Source organism: Hibiscus syriacus, unplaced genomic scaffold (assembly GCF_006381635.1).
Source record: "Hibiscus syriacus cultivar Baekdansim isolate YM2019G1 unplaced genomic scaffold, ASM638163v2 tig00111027_pilon, whole genome shotgun sequence".
Lineage (NCBI taxonomy): Eukaryota > Viridiplantae > Streptophyta > Magnoliopsida > Malvales > Malvaceae > Hibiscus > Hibiscus syriacus.
In genome coordinates this window covers 3,650,512-3,678,297 of record NW_024062960.1, presented here as the reverse complement: position 1 = coordinate 3,678,297, position 27,786 = coordinate 3,650,512, and the positions used below count along the sequence as shown (strand labels likewise).

Sequence of the window (27,786 nt, the reverse complement as noted above, 5' to 3'; positions counted from 1 at the left end):
TGCTATTGGGTCTCCTTATTTCTACTATGAGAACGTGGCACTTGCTCCAGTTAATGTTTGGACTGGGATATCACAGTACTTATTCGATGTAGAGCCAGAATTTGTAGATTCGAAGCATTTTCATGCTGTTACACTGAAAATAGGCTATATTCATAATCTGCCAATTGAGAACAGATTTCCTCTTATCTTGTTTTCTCCACGCACTATACATGATATTTTTCCATTGACAAAGAAATGATGGCCTTCCTAGGATCCAAGAACAAAGTTGAACTGTTTACAAACATGTACAAGAAGTGCCAAATTGACAGAAAGGATCCGCAAAGTTCTTAAAGCTTGTGACAATGAGCCACCTTCGAGTGTCCAGAAGTATGTTCTTGATGAGTGCTGAAAATGGAATCTGGTATGGGTTGGAAGGAATAAAGTTACTCCATTTGAACTTGATGAGGTGGAAATGCTTTTAGGTTTCCCTAAAAACTATACACGAGGAGGAGGATCTGCTAGAGATATGTTCACAGTGATATCAATGTCCTGTCTCTTTTTCGGGAATCAGTGATGCAGAGGTCGCCTTCTATTGTCTTGGCATATCTTTGAAAACAGATGTGCAAGAACTGAATGATGATCAGTTAGAGCAATTGATGAGTAGATTTGTCGAATTCGACCTTGTTGTCAGTGGCATCCAGCGTAACAACCTTACTGGAAGAAATAAACATCATCAGGATGAACTAAAAGATTTTTGTTGGTGCATTTTTTTTTGCAATGACTGCTATGACCACTGTCTCTTCTGTTACTCTAATATATCACACTCTTTTCGAATCATGGAACGATTTAGTTGACAGTAAAACTGGTCATCTTCAACTTTTGGAATCCTGTAACCAATGTTACCCTATATAAAAGGCCTATAAGGGTAGATTCTGTTCCAATGTCTTATTCTGTGCCATAAGTCCTCAAATTCAAATTCAGCAATTTTCTGAAGGACATAATAGATATCATCTTGACAAAGAAAATGATCGGCATAGAAGAAGTAGCAATAATGTATCAAGACTTGAGCCAACATCACGATATAACCAGAGTGCAGGTAGTGACTTGTCCATGGCTCTATGATGTAATCTTCTAGAGAACATGAATTGATAGTTGGGGAAAATAATTTGTCTGGTGATGCTTATCGCTCTCAGCATGAGATAAACGATAATCTTTCTTGATGACCTCAAATAATGTCATAGGGGAGTGTCAGAATTTCAATTCTCCAAACTTTCTGGCTTTTTGGACCATTTGCCTTAAAAAATGTGAAGTGTTTCATCATTCTGGCATCACTTTTTCTACAATAGAGGTAGATTAGGCAACAACTTACTTCAAGGACCTTCTCCATTTGAGACTGTCCTGTTTGAAAATGTTTTTCCTCATTTCTTTATCGAAGAATGAAAGAATTTTGTAGAATGATGCCTATCATAGGTTCACAATAAAATCAAATCATAAGCATGAATTCAAAGAATATCAAAAGAATCAACAACTCTGTAATGTTTGAGTATTATAATTCTTTTACAAGTATCAAGATTTGGTTTGGTTTCAGGATGGCCTTCATATTTTCTATGATTACATCTATTTAAGATGTCACTCATCTCTCACTCTTTGTGAACTTTGTCACATGTCTCACTTTGAGGATTTGGTATTTTAACCGGATGTGTACAAAATGACGCAACTAGGATTGCCAATCACTAGACCTTCTAGAGTCTTTCCATTTCAATTCTCTGGAATCTTTCATTTAGACTCATCTAATCAAAGTAGTGCGAAAATATCGGTCTAAAATGAAATTTCTGAGTGCTTGTGTGAAGTTGACTATAACAGGTGTTTCGTAACTCCCTTAGTCCATTTATTAACACATTCATTTGCCACTTTGGCTAGCTGAATTCAGCTTTATTGTATATAATAATATAATCACCTTTATCAGGTTAATTGAAACTTATCCATAAAGTCGGGGCTATTAACCAATTGCTCTAGAGGGATAGTTTTATTCCATATAATAGTATAATAGACTAGCTGAATATTATCCATAAAGCCAGGGCGATTAACCAATTACTCTAGAGGGACAACTCAAGCTTTATTGTATAATAATATAACATGGGTGTTCAAAACCGATTTCTTAAGCTTGTTAAGAAGAACCTGTTATAGTCTAGTGTTTTGGTGGAATTCAGAAAATCTCTTTGTTAGAATTCAATTATCAAGCAACTGACTTAAACTAGATTTACCTATTTGTGAAGATTACGTTCATCATTTAATGTTATCAATAGAAAAAATACTCTAGTCGGTTTTGTAATGTAATACACCAATGATGCCCCATGTTGTACGCTCCTATATATAAATACCAAGTCTTTTTGTAATTCCTTTCAATAGGAGTAGGCTATCTCATATTTGTAATAGGATAGTGTTTGGGTGTATTTCTTCTGAGGTAAGGTCAATGGTCCTTGTTTTTCTGGTTTTCAATCCTGATATTCTGTCAAAGATTATAACTCTAATCATGTAGAATTTTTAATCCAGTTGATATTCGAAGAACTGCAAGATTGCAACATTGACTGAATGCTCATAACCTTAATAAGCAACACAAATTTATTTATTGCACAAAAGGCAGAGAAAGGAACAAAAAACAAGTTTAAACAGGATGCTGAAAATAGAAAAGTAATATAGTGGTAGATAACACTTCCACTTGTTTATGCATCATGCCTCATTATTCCTATAATGTTGGGTATGTAATAGGATCAAGGTTCTTTTCTTCATTCGCCTCCCCATTTCTTGATCATTTCTTGTGTCAAAACCCCTTTGTCAACAAGCATCTCAATTTTTTTAACGGTGGCCTACAATTGCCTGTAGAATGCCCCTTTACCCCCAAGTGGAAATTACAAACACTATCTTGATCATAGCTATGAGCAGAAGGGTTTGATATCACTTTAGTTGGTCTTGGTGTGATGTATTGACTTTTAACCAAATGAGGATACAATTCTGAAATGGAAGTTTGGAACACTTCCAAAGTTTTTCTTGATCGCATGACTTTCTTTGGTCGATCCGAACAACTATTTGCTCCTTTTCTTTTGCAATTGCAGGGGCTTTGGATGTGATACTCATTCACATTACCAACTTTAGCTCTCTGATCAATCGGGTTATTGGATGTGACTTTTGAGTTTCCTTCACTGATTACATTCTCAATTAAATCTCCACTTGTCATAAGATTCTTGAATTCCTTCGTTGGATTTGCATGCATTAACTCGCAGAAAGGAGCAGGAATGGAATCCCGAAACATATGTGATATCTCTTCTTCTAACATGGGAGGTTGAACTTGTGCTGCCACTCCTCTCCATCTTAAGGCATATTCTTGAAATCTTTCATTGATTTTCTTCTTTACTCTTCGAAGATCCATACGTGTTGAAGCTAAGCCTTTAACATACCGATATTGTCCCAAAAATGCATCAGCTAAATCTACCCATTTCTTGATCTGTTCTTGGGTCAACTGATTGTACCAGACTATTGCTGGGTTAACAAGGCTATCATGGAAAGAGTGAATTAACAGGTCATCAGAATTTAAATATCCTCCCATTTTTCTGCAAAATATTCTCAGGTGGATTAGGGGACAACTTGTGCCATCATATTTCTCAAAATCAGGCATTTTGAATTCATGGGGAATAATCAAATCTGGAACCAAGCTAAGCTTTCTTGCTTCTAATTCTTTGTGAGAAGTATCAACATATTTCATATTTTTGATTGCTTCATCCATCTTCTTGAATCTTTCCTCATATTGCGAATAATGAACAAGGCTATTCTTTGGGTTCAATTGGGATGCCCCAGAGGGTTTTACCATTTTCGACTCTTCAATCTGACAGCATGGTTGCTCTTTATCAATTATCTCTTCTTTATCAGATGTCACATACTGAATAATTTGATTTGATCCATCTGGTACTGAATCTGATGTTTCTTTCCTTATATCCGGAGGTAACCCTGTCAATTATTCTGGCCACTGGTCTTGTAGTCCCTTATAAGATTGCTCCATTGTTTTCATGATGATAGTAAAGTAATATGAATGAATGACCTTGGTTTTACTGTTACAAAACCTTTCATTAATTATTAACATGTTTTTATAATTAAAGTACATAACAGTACTTAAATAAAAATGTGAAAAATGCATAAATGGAAAAATAAGAATGCAAAATATGCAATTCAAAGATATAAAAAGTAAAAATACAAAATGAAAATGCATGTATGAAAAGGTGTTACTCAAGAGTGATCATCTTAGAATAGATTTCATTGAACACAAAAGCTTCAGTACATCAAACAAAACTTTTACATGTAGGGGACAACTTTCAGTCCTAACTTCAACAAAACTTTACATATAGGGAATAACTTTCCCATTTTTCTTCTCTAAAACCAAGTTAGTTTATCAGCTTATGGGCCATATTGCTTGTCTGGACTGCAGCTTCTTCCATGACATTCTGGTGTTCTTTCATCTCCTATGTCAATTCTCGGAGTTGCTCATTTTCCCTTGTGAGAGAACATTTTTGTTCAAAAAGTTTTTGGACAAGATCTTCATGTATGTTGCAACTCTTTTTCAGTTTGGTGACCCCTGCTATCCACTCTTCTGGGGTGTTTCCTATACCAGCATTTTGAAAGGCTTGACTGACCTTCTGGAAATCTTCATGTATGGTTTCCATTTTGGTGCTCAATTTATCGTTTTCAATCTTCAAATGACATATTTGAGTTTCAAACCTCAGCAAATCTTTTTTCTCTATGGGCGCCCCTACTGATATTCTTACCTTTGAAGACTTTTGGTATTAAACTAGCAGGACCCTCGGTTACCAAACTAGGTCTATCATTTACCATAAATTGCAAGGTTCCATGATCCAAAAGACTTTGGACTCGACGTTTGAAGGCAAGACAATTCTCGATGGTATGTCCTTGAGCTCTGGCATGATATTCACAATGAACGTTGATGTCATACCAATTTGGATAAGGAGGTTGGAATGGTTTTATGTAATATGGAGCCACTTCTCGTGCTTCAAGTAACTTCTCATACAACTCTTTATATGATATAGGGATAGCATCAAAATGAGAACCACCTTTTGTTTTGGATTGATCCTGAGTTTTAGACGTCGGAAGCAGACCAAACTTTGATGATTTCTGATTACATGATTTCTTCTCATCTCTGGGAGCTTTTACAGTGGTCAACATTTCTTTGGTATCTCCAGACGATTTGTGAATACAAATGATGATTGTCTGCAACTTCTCAAATTGGTTAGGATCAAAAGGCCCTTGCATATATGAAATTGCAGGATTATCTTCATTAAGCTTTCTCTCTTTCTGTGCATGAATCTCTTCTCTTTTGGCCAAAATAGATATTCTATCCATCATCTTGGACATCTGCTCTCTTATTTCTCGTATCTCCTTTTGCTCTTCAATGGGCATACGATCTTTGGGTGCATAGCTCTTCTCTATCTTCAGAGTTCCCTCAGGATGTCTTTTCTTGGCCGCATTATATTTTGTTTGTTCATAGAACTTTTTGTCCATTTACGATTTCTTTCCAATATGATGAACAATCTTTCAAGTCAACGCCTTTTGATTATGCCATGATCATGCAATGCAAACAAAAGAAATCAATATGAACAGATTAGAGCAATGTAACATGCATGAAAAAATAAAAAAAATAGAATAGTTAGTACCAACTAATGGAAAAAAAATCTATTTATCAAGGTATAAATCTTAACCTCATGCTTTCTAGTTCCATGCTTTGTTTGGAAAATTTAACCTAACCGCATGATTTCTAGTTCGCATACATTTATTCCGGAAAAATAAAAGGAAATAAAATAAATTAAAAGCTAGAGCTTATTTCTCCTTTGTGTATACCTACTGACAAAATTTCAGCATGGTTTCAGATCAGGAGAGTTTCTAGGGTTTATTATATGCAGGTTTTCAGTTCTAGGAGTAAAGGTACTCGAACTGTCCTTGTTGATGCCCCCTTGGGCTGTCAACCCTCAATCCTAGTCCATTACAGACTTAAGTGGATCGAGTTCAATTCGAGGGGATACATTTCTCTATACCTGACACGGAGAATAAATTCTCACGAAGACATAGAGCATATGAACCCCGAAAATTACTTGCTAGGTCTGACACAGAGAATAAATTCTCACGAAGACGTCGCTTTCACTTCCACTTAAAAGGGACAAACTCAATTATAGAGCTTTATGTTATGCAATGCAAGTGTTGTGTGTGAGGAGAAATGTTCAAACCTCTAACAGATAAATAAAATAATTAATACCTGAATAAAAAAACAATATTAATATAAAAATAATAAATAATAAAAATTTGAAAGAAAAGAATTAAAAATTAAATAAATGAATTTTTAATTTCTAATTAATATAAACGATTTATAATTGATTTTAAAGTTTGACAGTCCCCAGCGGAGTCGCCAAGCTGTCGTAACCGTTTTTCGTACGGGCACGAATTCTTTTTACTTGGTGGGAAAAGTGATGTGAATAAATGGTTTTTAAAATAATTTGCGAGTCGCCATCGGCCTTTTGGGTCAGGTAGGTCGAATACCTAAAAATTATCTTTTAAAAGAGTTTTTAAGAAAACATCAGTTAAAAGATGAACTGATCTGCGTTTATAACCAAAAATTCTTTCTTTTTAATAATAAAAAGGGATTCGTGGTCGGTTACGTTTAGGGAAGGATTAGCACCCCTACAACGCCCAAAATTGGTACTTTTTAATTATACATTGTCTCTATTATTAGAAATTTAAGAATTCAAATATATTTAATTCATAATTATGTTATTTCAAATAATTTTAAGAAAATATATATTAATATGTATAAATAAGATATTTATTTATTTAGAAATATCAGAAAAGAGCTTCTAGGTGCTTTAAGACAGCTCTTTTCTTCAATATTAAAAAATAAATAAATACCTAAATCATTTTCTTAATAAAATAAAATTAAACATATATAGTTCATAAATAGGATTTTTATTTTATAGAAAACAAAGAAAATAAATAAATAAATATTATTTATTATATATATTTATATGACTAAGATAATAATAAAATAATAATTAAAGTAATCATTTAAACATATTGGATTTGAAATGATAATAATACAAATTAAATTGTAATTAAATAGGGACTAAAACATATTAAAATAAATAAAAATATTAAAAATTAAAATTTACAGCCCTTATTTATAGTATTATAAAAATATAATTACTAATGATGTAATTAACCCTAATTATTAATAGGTGATTAAAATAATGATCATTAAAATTAAAGGTTCTAAATCGAATGATAAAAAGATCTAAGTACTAATAATATAATTTAGCCTTATTTAATTAATTCAGGTTAAAATGATATTTACTAAACTGTAAAGGACTAAATTAGGTATTTACCCTAAATAAAATATATATGCAGATAAGGACTAAAATAAAATAAAATGTAAAGACTAAATTTTAAATAATTAGAAGTTGATTGTAGTGACTAATTTGTAAATAATACAAACTCGAAGTGACCGCGGACGAGGTTTTCCCGTGAAGGAAATTACGCACATACCCTCATCAAAACGGTGTCGTTTTGATGAGGGTATATAAACCCTATAACCAGCCCCTAAGGGCCGAAGTTTCTCATTTGCCTATTTCCTTTCTCTCTCTAAAATGAGAGAACCAGAGTTCTCTCTGGCTTCTCTCTAGTTTCCCTCGCCGGAGGGAAACCGGCAACCATAGGCCACCGTACTCCGATGCCGATCACCGCCGCCGGCCACCGTGAACGGTGGCTGGAATTTACAAAATACCCTCAAAGCGTAGATCTAAACGTCCTAATGCCCGATCTAAGGTTATTTTAACCTAAAACCCCATAATATATCGTAAATCTACGATTTTCACCTTCGGCGTTTTGATTTTCCGGCGACGTTTAGGGCTCTCCGATGATAGAGTAAGTTCCTCTCTTCTCTTCTCTTTTATTTTTTACTAGTTTGTTGTTGTTGATTGGGATCGTTGGTAGCTTTCTGTCTTCCTCGGTTTCTTCCTCTCTATTTGGTTTCTGGTCTCCGTTTCTTGTTGTTCGTGCTCTCTCCTTTTTTTTGCTCTCTCTCTTTTTTTTGTTTTGCAGCTGGCCTTCTGGAGACTTCTGGCGAGGGCAGCGGCAGCTGGAACGTCTGGAAGCAACGGCGGCTGCCACGTGGTTGTTCTGGAATCTTGGATGCGGCTGGGGATCACTGGAAGTAGCGGCTGGGAGCTAGGGTTTGAAAACCCTAGCTGAAACCCCAAATGTTTAGGGTTTCTAGTTGGTCTGGGCCGGTTCTGTTTTGTTTGTAACTGGGCCGGTCCAGTTTTGTTTGTAACTGTTTGTAAATTATAATATAATAATAATATTTAATAATAATAATAATTTTAATAATAATAATAAAAACAAAAAATGGAAAAAAAATTAGTGTTTACACATCTTATTCAACTAGGTTAACATCCTCAATTTTGGCAATGACGTGCACCATCTAGTCATTGTCATTGGCATAACCATTAGTGAAAACGTGCTCCACTTATGGAATCGCCACAAGTAATAAATGTACATACACGTACTTATTTAGGATTAAAATGAGACACATAAAAAAAGTCACAAGTGAATTAATTCATGAAAAAAAAATTAAGATCATTTATATTAGGTATTTAGATCTAATATAATGTATTTTCAGTCCAAACTAATATACCCATGTTTTTATTTAAGAGTCACTCTCGTTATAATAATTAAGACAAATTAATTCCTACTAAAGATTTTAAAGAACATAATATTTTTATACGAGTTATTTAATCCTCGTAACTATATAAACTACGAAAATATTTAGATTATCAAATATAGAAAATTGTTTTCTAAATACAAATCTCATTTGTTATGCTATTTTCTCATAGTTCAACATAGGTAATATGTAAACCATGTTTGTGTACATCATAAGTTGGAAGTTTGGGGAGTGTCTTCTAAAAGTTGTAGAAGTTGAGGGGTTAATTTGCAAATTTCAAAAATTTAAGTTGAAAACTATAAGTTCTAAACCCATTTTTGGTGAAACTATAAATTTATAAATTTTCAGTTTATTGTTGAAGAGTGGATAAAAAAAACAGAGGGAAGCGCTTTAATCGCTCCTTTGGCAATGTAAGACCCAATTTTGGTGAAACATGAAAGGTCTGTAATGGGAATTAATTTTGATTTTTCATGGAAAAGGCGAGGCCTAGGAACAAGAAGAAAAGGGGGGGGGGGCAACAAGAGTGCCGGTACCTCCTCCGAGAAAAGATAAGTTTGATGATGATGAGAAAATCAAGATTGAAATTGATGAGTACGTTTTTTCTAGTTAACCACTAGCTCACCATTATGGTTATTTGTTTATTTCTTGTTTAATTCTTAATTTCCAGAATTTGGGTATCTTGTAATTGCAGTTTTCAACACTCTTTTATACGAGTTCTTCTCTGTTTTCCCAATTCCGGGTTCTTTACTGTTGTCTTGCATGAACAAAAGTGGGAAATTTCTATGACTGCACATGAAGTTAAGAAATGAAAAATTAATATTTCGATGTAGTTTTACAGGAGGATAGCTAGCTATTGAGTATTGCCTACTTAGAAACAAAATTGTATCATCCCAAATAAATTCTGAATTGCCTGTGGTTTTTGTATCCAGGTGTACCATTTTCACCTAATTCCAATTGGTTTTAGGTTGGATGCTTAATGGGTTCCTCTGATGGCAAATAACACAGTGAGCCGAGATTAGTCTTTGCACGACGCTTCCGTCTTCAATCGCCAACTCTTTGGTTCGGTGGTTCCATATATGAATCGCGTAAGTGCTCCTTTCGAGTTCAATTAACATGTGTTCCACCCATTTCTGTTCTGATTCTGTGTGGGGCTTCTTAAAATATCTGGCTATTTTGATCCAACCCATTGGATAAAAGGTTTTAGGTGGCAAGATTGTGAAGTTATAACCAGGTTTTTTTCAACTCTTTGAATCACTCTGGAAATCAGGCATGGCCCATTGTGTCCCCATTTACTTCCATCGAAGGTTACTGCAAATTCCTCCAAGAAGTCGTATAGAATTGGATGCCCCTCATCGAAGATCATGGCTGCACCATTTATTCTTGTCCATTTCTTGTTGATTGTACTTATGCTTTGTGCTCCTATTGCATTCCGCAATCGGATGAAGTCTTTGAGAACTATGAAATCTACATCCAAGTAAACTACCCCATACTTGTATATTATTGCAAGCCTGATCAAGTTGGAAAGATTGTAAGACAGTGGAATGCTTCCTGGATCTTATCTACCACTCTTCAACTCATTGAACCAACTCTCAGACGGGGTGTTCTTCAATAAAAAGGTAAAATCCGGTGTCGCCGCAAGGACTTTAAACCCACCATCGATTAGTGGTTTCAGAATCTGGTCCCCTTGTCTTGAATCAAGAGATGGTGATAAAATCATCAAGCGTCCCTTAGGACTTGCCTTGAAGAGGCTGTGTACAGCTGAAAATTCCCTTACCCCGAATGATTGAGCTGGTGAAAGCCATACCATGAAGTACTGCACCGAACAGATACTGTCATCAAAACCCGAAACTTGGTTGTGGAATTTCGAGTTCGAGTTTCTCGATTTGAAATACTCCAATTTTTGCAGCTCCATCTCGAACCAAGCTATCCTTTCTTCTCTGGTGGCATTGAATAGGGGAATTAGAGGATCCTTGTATACACTATCTACCCCTTCCATCTTTCCCTCTGCTGTGATATCCTCAAGATGCATGTAACGATGAGTAATCACCATGTTTTCATAGATTATAAAGAAGACGGTTGCCACAGAGATGATGAACAAAACTGATTTGTTCGAGACGGTCAGAGGTTTCAGAGCTCAGAAAAATAGCACACGAAACAGATTTCTCACCGTCGTCTTCCGAAACAAATTGCTCATCTCTGCTGCGAAACGGAGTTTCTCAACGGTTGTGGAGTTGTAGATAAACACAATTATGGCAATAGTTGCATTTTATATCTTTTTATGTTAAAGCTTTAATGGCCATTTCTGATGCATTCAATCATTATGATAGATTGATTGTCGCACATTTTTGTTCACCGTGAAAAGTGGCTGATGAAAACTATATGATATTTATAAAGGAGTTAATCCCATTATGTTGACATGCTCGTGCTTTTCACATTACCAAAATTGGAGTATCACTTGTCACTGATATACATTAATTCACAGAAGTATATACATTTTAAGAAGTATGTTTATTTTTACACAAAACACAGTGAACCGCCATTAATCTTCCCATTACACTTCCTTCTTCAACCCTGAATTTGCTACTTCGTTTATTCCATAGATGAACTCCATATGCTTTCTCTTTTAGCTGCTGCACCTTAGCTTCAACCCATCTCGAGCCTGCTCGGTCTTTCGGCTCCTTAAAAAGGCTCCCTATTTTGATCCAATCGACCGGATAAAATGCCATAGGTGGTAAGATTGTGAAGTTATAACCAGCAAGTCCTTCAACTCTTCCGACCACCCTGGAAACCATGTATGGTCCATTGTGTCCCCATTTGTTCCCATCAAATGTCAAAGCAAATTCCTCGATGAACTTGAATACAAGTGGATGGTTCATGTCGAATACCAACACTGCATTGTTCAATCTCGTCCAATTCTTCGACGTCCCATCGACGTTTTGTGCTCCGATCGTGTTCTTCAGCCCTTTAAAGCTTTTTAACACGATGAAATCAGTGTCCAAGTAAATACCTCCGTACTTGTGTAACGCTAAGAGTCTGATCAAATTTGAGAGATTCTGTGCCAATGGGATCCCACCGGGATCTTTTTTACCACTCTTCATGTCGTTAAACCAAGCTTCGGCCGGTGTGTTCTTGACCAGAAATGGTAAGTCCGGTGCCACTGCCATAACTTTGAACCCACGATCGAACAACGGTTTCAGGTTCCGATAACCTCGGATCGAGTCCATGGTTCTCGATAGAATCATCAAGCAACCATCAGGGTGGGATTTGAAAACGCTTTCCACAGCCATGGTTTCCCTTCTACCGAAGGACTCAACCGTTGAAATCCATGCCATGAAGAAGTGAACTTCACATCCATTGTTGAAGAATTCCAGAACTCGGCCATGGAACCTCTTGGTCAACTCATCTGACTTGAAAATCCCGTAATCCGGTAGTTTTCTCCTGAACTTCCCGACCCCATGTTCTTTTCGAACACTCAAGGAAGAAGGTACAGAATTTCGATGTTCTTCATCGACTTCAATGATCTTGTTTTGTGTAGAAACGGTCCATGGTAGAGGAACAACGACATCCGAACTGGTTTTTCTTACAACTTTCAGAATCTGCAACTCTTGTGAATCTTCTTTATCAGTGAAAGCAGCCGGTTCCAAGGATATGTTACAAATCATAGTATCTGCCAACATGAAAAACATTAGAACAGCAAAGAAGATTATTGAAGCAATCGGCGATTTGGCTTGATTAACAAGCCGGCAGCCGAGAATTTTCGCTGCCAGCATAGTGGCGATTTACCTTAGATAAACCTTTCATGGCGGTCAATGGAAAGAGACCTTTTTATAAGTCTACAAACCAGACACGTTCCTATTGATTAGCAACCCCATTAATATAATTCTATCACAAACCCTCAAACTATAATATATACTTCAAATTGGTCTAAAATTTCAAAACGTTATAATATAATTTTTAGTCCTCAAAGTATTAATATCTTTATCGGTTCCATTGGTCTTCATAGAAAGTGTTAGATATTAAGTCAAATTATAATTAGTAATTAAATTAGATTTTATTGTAATTTTAGTAGTTAAAGATTATTTAATAATTAAATTTATTTAATGAATAAATATTTATTTTAAGCAATAAATCTTATGGGATTAGGTTCCTTGATAACTAAGTATTTTGATTTTATAAAATATGAAATGCCTTAACCTTTAGAATTGTGAGAAAATTATTTCGAAGAGATATAATTTTTTTAATCTTTACAATCTTTAGAGTTTATATTACATAAATAATTTTGTGTGTGTATATATATATATATATATTAGTGAAGTGATTTGAGATACTCCATATTTTATTACAAATGATAACATGTATTTTGTTTTCTTCGTTATCTCCAAGTTTTTAGAAGATTGCTATTATTATTATTTTATTTGTAGAAATAAACAAGATTAAATCGCATAGAATCTTATCTTTTATATATTCTATTTGACGTTGATCTTATTTTAATTATTTTTGTTTATAGATTCGTAAGGAGAGGGCATCATTTGAGTGAGAAGGATGGGTGTTGGGAACATCAGTTTATAATGGCTGCTTGCGAGAAAAAGTCTAAATTGGAAACACACTTTATATATCTATCTATTAGGGACGTGGGGGTTGTGGCTACAGATTATCGACGTAAGCCCTTGAGGTTAAATTATTGACAACTTGCCCCCATGTTCTTAAATTGAAATAAAGAGGTACTTGATTGAAACCTTTACAAAATTATGTCTTATCTTGAAATTTTTGTGTATATTGGTTTTCGAAAACTCGCTTTCATGAGGCCAACACAAATACCAACCAATCAAGGATTTAGAAGATTGCATGCTACCAATGAGATAATTTGGTTTAAATATGTTAAAAGGTTCTTGAATTATTTAAATTTTAAAATTCAATCCTTTTATTTTATAGTATCGAATCTCTATATTATTTTTATATGCGAAATTGAGAATCTTGGTTTATTTTTTCATTTTTTTAAAACAATAACCCATTAAGCGAGTTTAATGGTAAAAAATGAGTTTTATTTTTCTTAGAGATTTTAGGTTCGATCGAGTAGCTACGCTTGTAGGTTGTGTGTGTTTTGCTAATAGTTAAAAAATATTATGAACAAATATTAACTTGTAATCACCTCAAAGCAATAGTTGATCCCCTAAGGCGTAAAGTATCCACTCTGAAATTTGAATTTTCTTTGGGTTATTACCTATTTTATTAATCGTTTCCATCCTAAAATTTTATTTGTACAAAAATTGTATGTTGTTAATATATACGTGTCTACCCTTAAAATATTTATGGACCCACCAATACTTTAGAATACTAAAAAAAGGTAAATTACATATTTATCACCCTAACTATCACTTTTGTTTCGTTTTGGTCAACCAACTATTTTTTTCAAAATCATACATAGCATTATGTTTTGGTTTCATTTTGGCCACCCACAAATTTCTAGACCCACCATTGTTAAAAAATTATCATATGTTGATATGATATTTTTTTCAACGATGATACAACATCATCACTGTTGATATTTTAGCGGTAAGTGACCAAAATGAAACCAAAACTAAATATTACGTGTGATTTTAAAAAATTAATAGGGTGACCAAAATAGAACAGAAGTGATAGTTTGGGAACTAAACTTGTAGTTTAAACCCAAAAATTAATACAATTATTTAACACAGCACGAGGACTAAAATCATAATCAAATCCAGAATTATTTGTATGATTTCCCACCGACAAAACTAGTTAATATTTATTCCCAGGTGGTAAACCTTTCTATTTCACATTCAAATCACAAAGATTATTAATATTGTTCAAATGTATATTTTATTAATAGATTATATGTTGGAATAACGTGTAGATATAACTATGATTATTTTTTTCAAACAATCTTTAAAATTAAGAGATTAAAATTCTTTAGTTGATACCAACGAGATTGGTTCAAATTGTAAGCAACTTGATATCACTTAAATATATTTCAAGTTTGAGGTCTTATGTATGTAGAAAATCTCTGTTGTGAGACTCACCCACTATAATCAAGTGTGTTACGCAAATCAATCCAAATTAATCAAGTCAAAACTCTAGGAATTGCAAAACCGGGAAGTCAACAAAAAAAAAGTTATCATTTAACATATCCCCTCTCTGTTAAATTGTAAATTTAATACAGATTAAGAGTAAAATTATTTTTTTCCTCTTCCACCCCTTTGTAAGAATTATTAAAAAAACAAACGATGGTATAAATTAAGAATTATGGCACCGCCATGCATCTGTCATACAATTATAATTTAATTCTTACCTAACTTAATATGTTTAAATCATATATGGTATAATCCAAGTGGCACATTTAGGTCAATGACTTGGTTATTGCAATTGGTATATGTAAGAAGCAAAGCCATAAAATTTATATTAGCATGTCTTATTTCATCATCTCAGCAAATCCCACATTTCAAAGTTTTTTTTTTAATAATTTTAATTTGAGTACAAGTAAATCCCCTATGATGATGCTTGCTTCCTTTGAATTTTGGGCCTTTAATATAATTTATTAGATATATAATTAATGTTGGTCCCTAATCGTATTCTTGGTGGATGAGGCGTCACTTAGTATATAGCATTTAAGTATTGTAAAGATGTTATCCTACTTTGGATTATTGAAATTAAAAAAAATAATTTATCTTATATGTATATAAAGTTGAGTAATTGTATTGTAACCTAAGATTAAAGTTGATGGTTGAATATAATTCTTTTCATAGATTCTAAATCGTTGGTCAATAGAAATAATTCATAATAATAAAATAGTATAACAAAGAGATGAAAGAATTAAATGACGATATTGGTAATACACACATATTAATTGTTTAAACTCAAATCTTCAGAAAATAATATTCTCTTTTATCGTTGAAATCATTCGATGAATTCTTCTAAAAAGATATCAAAATTTGAAGTCTAGGGCATCTTCAAACTTGTTTGTGTTAGGCATGATGAACCAATATAATTTCTTTAAGAGAGAATAAGTTTATTTTCTTTTACAATTTGTCTTCTATTTCCTTATAGAATAAGAATGAAAAGAATAATATGGTACGTTGGTTGGATTGTTTTATTAGAAAACTTGGTCTTGTGCTCTCTTTTTTATTTTTTATTTTGTTCAATAGGCTTTATGATTTAATTATCCCAAAAATTCTTTTAACAATGGAAATTAACCTGAAAATGGGGTCCATGGAAATACGTTATTTTAAATGGGTAAAGTACATAAATGGTTCTCCAACTATAGCGAGTTACTTTATTGAGTCTTCCAACTATTAAAAGTTACAAAATGATCACTCAACTATTCATATATTCCAAACTCGTCATTTTTCGTTAACAATTTGACAGTCGTTTGAGCTCGATATTAACCAGCTATTTGAGATACAATAAAATCATATTTTAATTATGTTTATTGGTATCGTCATTGCTTTAAAGCACTATCTCGACGACATAATGTAAATGAAGAGTCGATACGTAAAATACAGCTCAAACGGTGCTAGGATCAGATTTTATCATATCTCAGCCAAAAAGTTAAAGTTCAACTCAAATGGTTGCCAAATTTTTAAATAAAAAAATGATGAGTTTGGTAGATATGAATAGTCAGGTGATCATTTTGTACTTTTAATAGTCGGAGAACTCGATAAAGCAACACCCTATAGTTATAACTTTAATAGTTATAGGACTCAATAAAATATCGCCCTATATTCGGGGAACCATTTGTGTACTTTATCCTATTTTAATATGATAATATAATACTCGTATTATTAATAGCGTCCAGATTTGACAAGATACGAATAGGTCTCATTACAACTTCTTCTGTAATCTAAGATAATGTAAGACCTTTGACAATTTTATCATATTTAATGATTTTTTGTTACAATCCTATTTAATAATTGATTCATTTTATTTAAATTAAAATATAAAAGAACAATAACCAATGAATCAAATTTTTGATTTTTTTAATTTATTCTTCAACTAATATTTCATCTATTGGCTATTGCATTTGTCCATAATACTAGTTTTATAACAATTCTATCATTCTCTTTCAACAATTTTGTCAAATTTACCCTTTAATCATAACATGTAACATGTGTTAATAAAAATAATATTTATTCTTTGTTTTTCTTTTCACTCCTTGTAATTTTTTATTCTTCGTTTTAATTATGGTTCATTTACCCTTACTATCATCCTCTAAAAAATTAACACAATTTTTAATTAATTTTTAGAATGATACTCTTTCTTCATATCGAATAAAAGTGTACTTTATTAGATGGTATTTTAGAAGGAACATTTGATAAGACATGTTTTTGTTATATCTAACAGCCTAGTTAACATAAAACAAAAAGTGTACCTCGTCAAGTGAGTCTTTTAAAAGACACATTTGATAAGATACGTTTTTGTTATATCTCACAGTCGAGCTAACATGTTTTAGAAAATATTTTGGTCTATGGAGAAGCGCATCTTTCAATGAATTATATTTAAAAAAATTGTTACATTGATTTCGTCCCATAAATCACATGATTTTTTTAATGGTATGATTTCATTTAAATACCAAAAGCATCAAGAATTACATTTCGCCTCATCAATCATAAGGTATGGTTCATGTAATAGGGAAAGTCATATCTATTATCTGACGAGGAATGAACCATATCTATTTATGCACATGAAAAAAAATGTACATTGATGCAACATCTTCGTCATCTGACTAATTAAGGAAGAACGAACCCTTCTAGCTCGTCATCAGTAGCATCACTCAAAATACCACAACATACACCATATTTTGTTTTACATATGTTGACTCTAAAATAAGATTATTATACATCATTACTATCATACTCATTGATCGCTTAGAAATGTATATGCTAAGGCAAGCAAATCTATGCAAGTATACACAATCGAATTAAGTAATAAATGATAAGTGAGTTATCGTCTCCTCAGGGATTGGTCGGCTCTTTTAAGTTTCACCACAACCAGAACTAATTGTCACGAGCTAATTCCTGAAGTCTTGTCAAACTAGAAAACTATTAGTAACGAAATAAAGCAAGAAAGTATTATAAAGTATGGTTGTAGAAGAGTTTGGTCGAGGCAAAATAAATATGCAAAGTTATCAAATTAAAATAAGCAAGGCAAAGACAAGCGTTTATGACAAGCAATTATTCTAAGTCTAGAATGATTTGTTATGATATGCTTAAGCTGCCCGACAGGATTACTGAGTATTCTTTGACGGTTGTTATGGCAATACTACTCAGCGTTAACTATAACCCTAGGTTTGTCAAACTATTGTAGCAATACCTCTCAGCGTGAACTATAATCGTTGTCTATCCTACTCCAACGTCTATCACTTTTAGTCGATTGAAACCCTCTCCTTATCTCTAAGGTAGACAGGTTAGAACATCACCATCCCAGATCCATTCCATTGCTCACGTAGATCTATCTTAATTCTCTCGAATCTAAGAATCGATGTCTAGACAAATGACAATCTCTCGAAGCTCTTACAGTGTCAAGACGTGTTTTACCTAGACCCCAGACAATCTCTCGAAGCTCTTACAGTGTCAAGGAAAAATATTTAAATAATGAACAAAAGTGTCATGAGCAAAGTCATAATGCATCGTTCATAAAACATAAAATCATTGTCTCGGCAAAACAAAGACTAACACCTAGTAAAACAGTTCATGGTGTTGTCAAAAAATCAACCAAAGTGTCATCGTTTTAATACAACCCCAAGCAAAGTAAAGAAATTAGGAACAAGGGAGGAATGACTCCCAAAACCGAGGGCTCTGTCGTGACATCTCTGATCAACAACGTGCCTGCCCTGGCGACCATCCTCTCTTGAGGCCTGACCGTCGCTCTGCTATAGCCTGGCTATGGAGGACACCAAGGACGGTCGGGTTGGAAAACAGTGGGAAAGCACTACAGTTGCTCACTCCACGCTTTAGTTAAAGCTCTTCTTGCTTCCTTACCTCCCTTTTTGGCGAATGTGACTGGTATTTATAAAGGGAAATCTCCTAGGGTTTCAAACAAGTGAAGATTCCCTAAATACCCGTTGCTTTCTTGTCCATGCTAAAAAAGGATAGGCGACTGACTGTTGTCAGAATCTTGAGGGCTTGCTTGCACGTGAAGGTAGTCGTATAGTTGACATGTGACATAGGCAATTCGTCAGATCCGCTTCAGACTTGCAAGATAAACCTTGCCTTGGCGAGGTAAATATGTTCCTCACTGTCTTTATCTTCTATGTTCCACTGGCCCTTGCGAAATACATTGTCGCGACTAAAATGTTCCTCCTTAGTTAATTTTCTGCACATACACAATCTACCCAAGCTTTTTCTCCTCGGTAACATCAGTCAAACCAAATAAATTTTATCTAAACAAAACTTATCTACCACACGTAATTATAACCTAAATACAACTAAATGTAACTAATATGTTGTGAACATTTTGTTTAGACGAATAATAACTCAAGTAAAAAAAATAGAAATAAAGTATTTTTATGTAATTATCACTTACTATTTGATTCAATATGTATTTGACGAGTGATGTTCCTCCACCGATACCACCATAATTAATCCAATCAGTCCAATCAATTACGCCATTTTCACTGATAAGATTTTTTAGATTTTCGCAATCCGCATTCACTGGTGGAATTGTATGATTGGGATGCGTCGTTGAATAAACTCGCTCGACCAACACACGTTGATGCTAATAATGTTAGAGATAATGTCAATCAATATGACGGAAACAATGGCAATAACAATCCTATTGAAGAACAATTAATACAAAATAATCTCACACGAAACCAAAGAACGCCACACTCTAAAACTCATTCATGAAAAATCAACATTGATACAATATTTTTTTAGTTTTATTATTTATTTATTTTTCTGTAATGTCATATTTAAATTATATTGAAATTTATAATAATTTTAATTTTCTTAAATCGTAACAAGATTATTTAGGTTTATAATAAGTTTATTTAAATTTATGATAATTTTAATTTGTCCAAGTATATAACAAGTTTATTTAAGTTTATAAAAATTTTAATTTTCTCAAATGGCCCCCACCAGCGGATGCCAAGAAAGATGCTAAAATCGCTACTCCTCCTGCCTCTACTCTCTAGTCCCTCGGGTGCTGGTACAAGTGCTCCTCCCCCTAAGACTAAGACGACAAGTCGACAACCATACCTACTTATGAGTAAATTTATAAAAGACAACATCGATTATGAATTACTCGAAATTGATTTGATTAAAACTTAGTAAATATTTAACTCGAATAGATTTAATTTGATTTTTAACAAGTTAAAATGAATTATTTGATATTTAACTCAAAAAATTCGTGAATAACTCGAAAAAATAATATATTAAACTTTTATTTTTTTAAAAAATAAATTATTAATAATATTAATATTTATGTGTTGAATTTTAATATATATATATATATAGTATAAGGTTTAGGTTTGAATTTGAGTTTGAGCTTCAACTGAGTTAAGTTTAAGATTATTTTTATTTCGAGCCTTTTCAAGTTTTTTCGAATTTCAATTCATTGTTTCGAGTTCAATTCGAACTTGAAAATTTTAGACTCGCGAATTTTCAAAAAGAATCGAGCTTCATTTTAAAGTTTTTAAATAGAATCAAACTCAATAATACTCAAATTCGACTCATTTGTTTAGAATCCTATTCTAAAGGCTGTTGTCACTGCTTAAGAATCAGACCCAAACTATCCGTTTAAAAAATAATTTAATTCTATGATTTAAACTAATATTCTTTTCTAAATTTGTGCTTTTTGTCATATTTTTTATCCCGAACTAATCATCAAAATGTACAACAAAGTCAAGTTGGTCAATTTGAACTAGAAGAAATAGGATAAAGTACATAAATGATTCTTTGATTATAGAATATTACTTTGTTAAGTCTTTTAATTATTAAAAATTATAAAATGATCATTTAACTATTAATATATTCCAAATTCGTTCTTTTCTATTAGAAAAATCAACGGTCTTTTGATCTAGATATTAATCTATTAACTGAAATATGATAAAATACGATCTCAAAATCATTTGAGATTTATTTTATAAATTTAGTCTCCGTTTACATTATGTTGTCGAACAAATGCCTAAAAGTAACAATAATGTCATTTAACAAGATTAAAATATAATATCTCAATAAGTAAAGTAACGTCCAACTGAAATGACTAGTTTGTTACATAAATAGTCAGATAACAATTTTATAACTTTTAATAGTCAAGAGACTCAACAAAATAATATCCTACAATCGGGGGATCATTTTATAAATTTTAATAGTCGAGAGACTCAACAAAATATTATCCTATAGTTAATGGACCATTTGTGTACTTTACCCAAAAAAATATAACTACTAATTTTAACCAAAATACCCAGTTAAAAAAAGCAATGAATCGTGAGTGCACATAATCAACCATTTTTTTTTATAGTTTGAGAAAGGCAGGAACATTTCCAGGACCAGATATCAAAGTTCAACAATATAATAGTTATCCTTTTTTCTTCTTCTCAAAATCTAATCTCATTCTTACATTAATGCACTGAAGTACTTACCTACAGGTACTACAGATTACAGCCATTTGAAATGCTCCCTTAAATATCAGCTTCTTTAAGAAACAGGTTGTTTCTTCATCGTCATTCTGACTGAGCTTTCCCGTAAAATCGATATACATTCGGACGAAATTGTTTCCCTCTGTCAGCCGGCACGCTGGCTGGTTGGGGACGAGATTCCTCTCTCGCTACTGATATCATTGTCGTCTATTTCACTCCCGTCGATAAAGAAGGAATTGTTGTTTACACTTGGCTCGGAGCTGGCAGTGCTGCTCGTGGCAAGTGGAGAATCAGAAACACTTACAGTCCTGCTCCTTGTGGATCCTGATCTCACACTATATATAGAGGAAGCTGGAACATTTGTCATAAGCGGACGCTGATTACCTGAAATAGTTCGCCTGATATCCTGTACAAGAAATGATGAGATATGTTAATGAGAATCAAATCCCGAAGGAAGACCTTACTATCAACACGCATCAAATTATGATTCGTCAAGTTAACAGAATGTGTTGATGTAAAGCAGAAGATATACCATGTGCCTCATAGCCATATCTAGAGACTTTTTGGAGAGTGTTCTTCCAAATCCTGAGCTGTCGAGGGATGTAGATAATTTTGCAGTAGGGTTATTACGATGATAGTCGTCTTGTTTAGGGGGTGCCAGCTTCCTCATATTTACCACTCTCTCAACCATCTTTGTTCCGATCACTACTGGACTCTCACTGTCACTACCATTAGGATCTGCTCTACGCAAAGAACGAATGGAGCTCACATTACCGATACTGCCGCTTGATGCCCTACTTCTAGCAGGTGAGCAGGACTGGCGTCTTGGTCTTCCATTAGAATTGGCCTCAACAGAAGATGATCTAGCACCGGGAGCTCCTGGCCTCCCCCGTGAGGTAGATGATGGTCTTTCTGGCAACGAAGTCCTTAAATTTGGCGGTGTTTCAAGTGAAAATCCAGGCATCTCAGATGGTTTCCAAGGCCTAGACTTTACGGTTGGCGATGTGCCCCGTGATGGTACTGAACTTTTTGTTGTAGTGGAAGCTGGTTTTGTTATGGATGATGCGGTAGGCACTGATTTTGTAACAGTTGAAGCAGGAGCTGATTTCATAAGTGAAGTGAGTGAAGCTGATTTTGGTACTGAAGATGTGGTATGAGCAGATCTCGTTACAGAAGACGATCGACCGGAAGGTGCAGTTGCAGTAAGTGCGCCAGACGAGGAAGCTGGTCGACGTGTTGGCGTAGATGATCTTGATGTTGACATGGAAGCAGGCAATGAGGGTCTAGCAGTTGGTGTCAAAGAACGTGCAGTGGATCTTGTCGGAGTTGAGGACCTCACTGTAGACGCAGCAGGATTTACGGAAGGCAGGTTGGCTCGTGATGTAGGTGTAGAAGACCTTGAAGGCTTGGTTGCTGTGGGAAGTGTTGACCGGCCAGTAGGTGTTGCAGGTCTAATAGCAGATTTCGGACCCCCTGAAGAGGATGGCCTTTTAGTTGTGTTGGAAGAGTTTACTCCAGCTGATGGATTTTGTTGCTTTAACGCAAGAGTGCTCTTCGAAGCAGGTTCCTCTGGGAGATTTGCCAGCTGAAACCCCAAGGCAAGATAAATTTGCTGGATAACGACAATAGGGAAGTAACAAAATCTCTAACAACCACAAAGCAACTAAGGCCAGCAAACTATCATAACTTAACCCGATAACGATGAAATAACACAAGCCAACAAGATTTAATGCTCCCAGTATGACATGATTCAAACTCAAACCCCTATTAATTCTGTCAATCTGGAACTCAAATCACATAAGTGTTCTTACCCTCGTTTTCAATGCGACCGGACGAGCATTAGACATCCCAAGCTGGCTCATTAGAGTCTTCTGTGATTCCATTTCCAAAGAGGGAAATAGTGGTGTACCAGGCGGAGTAAGAAGCCTGAAGACAGAACATATCTCCCATATTAGTACAGACTACACAGAAAAAGAAACAATTCAATATTGAATCACATCATCATCATTTATATGAATTTAAGGTGCAACCATAAGGAAATGTCCATAAACTTTGCTTCACTATAGAAACATTGAAACATAATTACTAAATTTTGAAATACAAATTTCTATTTTTGACAATAGTATCTTTAGCAAATTATATCGCTTAAGGTAACAGCAAATCTGAAAGAGAGAATGGATCATGGATGCCATTAGAATTGTCAACATTGCAGAAGCAACAGATTTAAAATTTTAATTCTGCAATAGAAAAGAGAAAAGAAAAACATTTAATGTCAAAATCCAAATTTTACAAAAGGCAAATGGAGGTTATCTTGTAAAGATATAGAATGATGTGAAGTACTCCTCTTTATGGCTTAATTGGTACCCACACCTTTCCCCCTTAAAAGGAAGCTTTAAGATAAAATCAAATTATTGCTCACACAAACTTCATTATCCTTCTTTTGGTTTAGAAAAAGCGAGAAAAGGAGATTTACTGGGCACGTAGATTCAATTATCCAAAAACCTAGAGCTCCTTGATAAGCAACATACTGCTCCAAACAAAGATAGATCGTAAATTTTCAGTTCAAAACAAGCAGGATCGCTGAATACAGTAAAAGATCAACCAAATCAGCTAGAGAGATATCATATATCTTTAGCATTTACCAATCATAATCAGACTTTTCATTCTCCGAATTCAAAAAATTCTCCGCCGCAGTCTTTCGTACAGGCAGCGCCGAGACAATCTTTGCTACCGGAGAACCTCCGCCGCCGCCGCCGTTGTTTCCGTTGACGTTAGATCCTATACAAATCCAACCAAACATCACTTTAGTCAACAGTCAACAAACAAAAAATCAGTTCAAAAATAACTTTTCATCTTCCACAAGGAAGATCCTCAAAATGGCATCGCGATCATTTTGTTCTTTTTTTCTTGTACCTAAAGGAAGATTGAGCTGTTCTTCAGAGTTATTGAGCGAGAGAAGATTGTTCTTCTCTTTCTCCTTCTCTCGTCTCCTCATTTCCAGGAACAAAGCTAGCTCTTCGTCTCTCTCTTTCATCACCATAGTTTTTTGGATCTATAAAAACTTATCAAAGCCAGCAAATCCTCTGCATTTAGATCCAAACCTGAACTTTAAATTCAAAAAAATGAAACTAAAAAAATAGAAAAAAAAAAAAAAGAAAAGTTGGTTCAACGAAGCAAATAACTTATTAGTATTACAACGTCATTTCCGTGTGAAAGAGGGAAATGTTTAATTTTAAAAGAAAAAATGATTCTTTATTCTTATTTTTGGAATTGATCTGACAACGAACAGGTGATTGTCTAAGTTTTCAGCTCTGAGGAAATTTGAAAATTTGAAGGAGGGTGATTGATATTGCAGATGTATATATAAATAACTCATCATTATTAAGAAAATCACTAAAATGTCATTTTCCTTGTAATTAGTTTTTTTTTCTTTTTTAACATTGAATAGGGGTAAGCGTTAGAATGAGTCGATTAAAAAAATTGAGTTATTAGAGTTAACGAGTCATATTTTATAATTTGAATTTAACTTCAAATTTTTTCAAGTCAAATTTTTGAGTTTCTCTTTAAATTTAATTGTAAATATTTATAATATTATTATATTATTTTATTCTAATATAAATGATTTTTATAACTATTTATAATACATATATATGTCTTCATATTTTTTTCATATATGATATACATATATCATACAGAGTCGAGTTCATTGACTCTAACTTGAAAATCAATCTACTAATTATTAAAAAATTCGAGTTCTATTTTATAACTCGATTTAAATTTGAAATTTTTTCGAACCGAGTTGAGTTTATGAAATTACAACTAGAAGTCAATTTGAGTCAAGTTTTTTCAAGTAAAAAAAATCGACTTTTCGAGTTGAATCAAGTTTTCACACCTACCTCCTAAGCTTTAAATTTAAATTTGGCTTAAAACACAAAATGGCCCCTAGTAAACGCTTTTCGTCAAATTATTCCTTAAATTTGATAAGTTTAATCAAATTGGCACGTAAATTTTTTGAGGCTCAAATTGGCACTTGATCTTGATAAGTTTGGTCATATTAGCCCTTAAATTTGTTTAGTCAAATTATCCCTTAAACTTGATAAGTTGTTATAAAAAGTTTACTAATTTGACAATACTTGTCAAGCTCAAAGGTGAAACTTCGTGGGAAGTTCTACCGTATGACAACCTTAATATACAGTTAAAGAAATGTGCTATCGGTTTTGTTATTATTTTTTTTAATAAAATCGGTAAAAATTACCTAAGACATTAATATTTCTACCGGTTTTTTTATTATTGGGCGCTTTACCGAGCTTGGTAATATATCCGGTAAAGCGCTACCTAAAATATTAGTTTTTTCTACCGGATATATTACCAAACCTAGTAAAGCTCCCAATAATAACAAAACCGGTATAAATAATAATGTTTCCAGAAATTTTTTACCGGTTTTATTAAAAAAATAATAACAAAACCGGTAACGACTTTCCTTAACCGTATATTAAGCTGTCGCATGTGAGACTTCCCCCAACTTCCTCTACTTGATCCACAATTAACTCAGACAAAATACATAATACGCAATAGACAGTGAAATCTAGATCAAATTGAATTTTTTTACGACTATATCAAACCAACCAAACAAATAAGGACTAATTTGTAATATAATTAAACTTTAATTATCAATGCATACCAGAAAAAACTACTTATAACATACATATACATGTATACGTATACGTATAATAACTATAGGCATCATAGGTGAAATCAAGATAATTGACCAAAACTTAAATCATATTGACACGTTTAAGGACCGTATTAAAAGAATCATAGGAGTTATGAGATATAGAACCAGTTGAACCATTTCTTAATGTTTTATATACAAATTTTAAGTAATATACAACCAAGCATTTATATTATGTCTAGAGTATCAATACTCTGATCATATGTATTGACGTTAAATTCAAATATTGATACAATTTTTAGATTTGATGTTTTCAAAATTCATAAAATAAAACCAGCATTAATTCAATTATAAAAAATATTGTTTCTTTTGTTAAAAGTGTCGATAAATTTAAGAATATTCTTAAGATGTTAATATAAGCATGCTATTTTTTGGATAAATAGTATTAAAATAGGTCCTACCGGGAGTCGAACCCAGGTCGCTGGAACTACACCATAGATCCAACTTGAGTATATTTAAATCATGAAGAAAAAAAAATCAAGAAATGCATTTTACACCATCATTGAATCTAAATTTAGCATGTTCATTTATTCAAAAGCAGATAATTACTAGTTTAAGCATACCAACACTTCAAAGTTCATCATTTGCCCCTGATAAACATAGACATCACATGACATCGAGTCGATATATCAACTTAAGATGATAAAGTGTAATTAATAATAAAAATAGAGGACAAAATCAAAATAAATTAAAATATAAGATTTAAGTAGGTATTTACCCTATATAATTTTTAATTATAAAAAAATTTTAGGGGGCAGTGTCCCCTGGATGAAGCATAGCTTCATCCTCGCATGACATACACCAAAATGTACATCCTAATTTCAAGGACAACCATAGAATTTTATGTTATAGGGTAAAATTCTAAATTTTAAGAGTGAAAAACTTATAAAATTTTAGAATGGATAAAAATAGATTTGAGGTGTGTTATGGGTAATGGTAATAACACTGCCCCTGAATTTCTTGCTGATTTGAGGTGTGTCATGGGTAATGGTAATAACATTGACTTCTGGACTGATTTTTGGACAGAAAAAAACTCTTTACAATCCTCTTTTCCAAGGATTTTTAGTCTAGCTACTAAAAAGCGTGGCAAGATCAAAGATTTCGGATATTGGGTGTTCGGTAGTTGGGAATGGAGGATGGATTTGAGAAGGGCTTTCTTTGAATGGGAAAAGCCTATTTGGACAGAATTTTTGCAGGTTTTAAACAGAGCGGTTAGTGTTAATGAAGGTATTGACAGGGTCTTTTGGACGGGATCGCGGGATGGCAATTACAATCCTAAAGTATTCTGTTCCAAGGTGGCTTGTGAAGGTAAATTAGAAGATCCTGTGTGGAGACTCGTTTGGTCCAATCTTGCCCCTCCTAAAGTGTCTGCTTTTGTGTGGAAAGCAGTTCATCTTAGACTGCCGGTAATGGTTGAGCTGGTTAAAAGGGGTGTTATTTGCTCCGATCAGGTTCGTTGTTTATTTTGCAATATTGAACCGGAAGCGATTAATCATGCTTTATGTCATTGCTCTGTTGTTTGGGAAGCTTGGCAAAGATGGTGTTTCATATGGAATGTAAACTTAGTGTTTCCTAAGAATGTTTATCAATTGATTGTGATTTGGTTTTCGCAACGTGTTAGGAGGAGAGTCAAGCTGCTTTGGCGTATCGGCTTCTTTGGGTTGATCTGGGTAATCTGGAATTGTCGTAATAATTCCAGATTTAACTTTG

At 33.5% G+C, this 27,786-nt stretch overlaps 3 protein-coding genes across 3 annotated transcripts; all 3 read right to left on the bottom strand.

The window, feature by feature from the left end:
* Positions 1–9,917: 9,917 nt before the first annotated feature.
* On the bottom strand, positions 9,918–10,799 carry LOC120150946. The gene is made up of 2 exons (XM_039163524.1): positions 10,313–10,799; positions 9,918–10,213 (listed from the first exon to the last, which is right to left on the bottom strand). The coding sequence occupies exons 1-2, from the start codon at positions 10,797–10,799 to the stop codon at positions 9,918–9,920; spliced, it is 783 nt and encodes a 260-aa protein (XP_039019455.1).
* Positions 10,800–11,229: 430 nt separating this feature from the next.
* Positions 11,230–12,531, bottom strand: LOC120151050 (lactosylceramide 4-alpha-galactosyltransferase-like). Its single transcript, XM_039163602.1, has one exon. The coding sequence runs from the start codon at positions 12,517–12,519 to the stop codon at positions 11,245–11,247; it is 1,275 nt and encodes a 424-aa protein (XP_039019533.1). The 5' UTR covers positions 12,520–12,531; the 3' UTR covers positions 11,230–11,244.
* An 8,770-nt stretch (positions 12,532–21,301) lies between these two features.
* Positions 21,302–24,663, bottom strand: LOC120151140 (mucin-5AC-like). Its single transcript, XM_039163687.1, has 5 exons — positions 24,258–24,663; positions 23,987–24,122; positions 23,156–23,270; positions 21,877–22,929; positions 21,302–21,750 (listed from the first exon to the last, which is right to left on the bottom strand). The coding sequence occupies exons 1-5, from the start codon at positions 24,382–24,384 to the stop codon at positions 21,490–21,492; spliced, it is 1,692 nt and encodes a 563-aa protein (XP_039019618.1). The 5' UTR covers positions 24,385–24,663; the 3' UTR covers positions 21,302–21,489.
* Between the last annotated feature and the right edge of the window lie 3,123 nt (positions 24,664–27,786).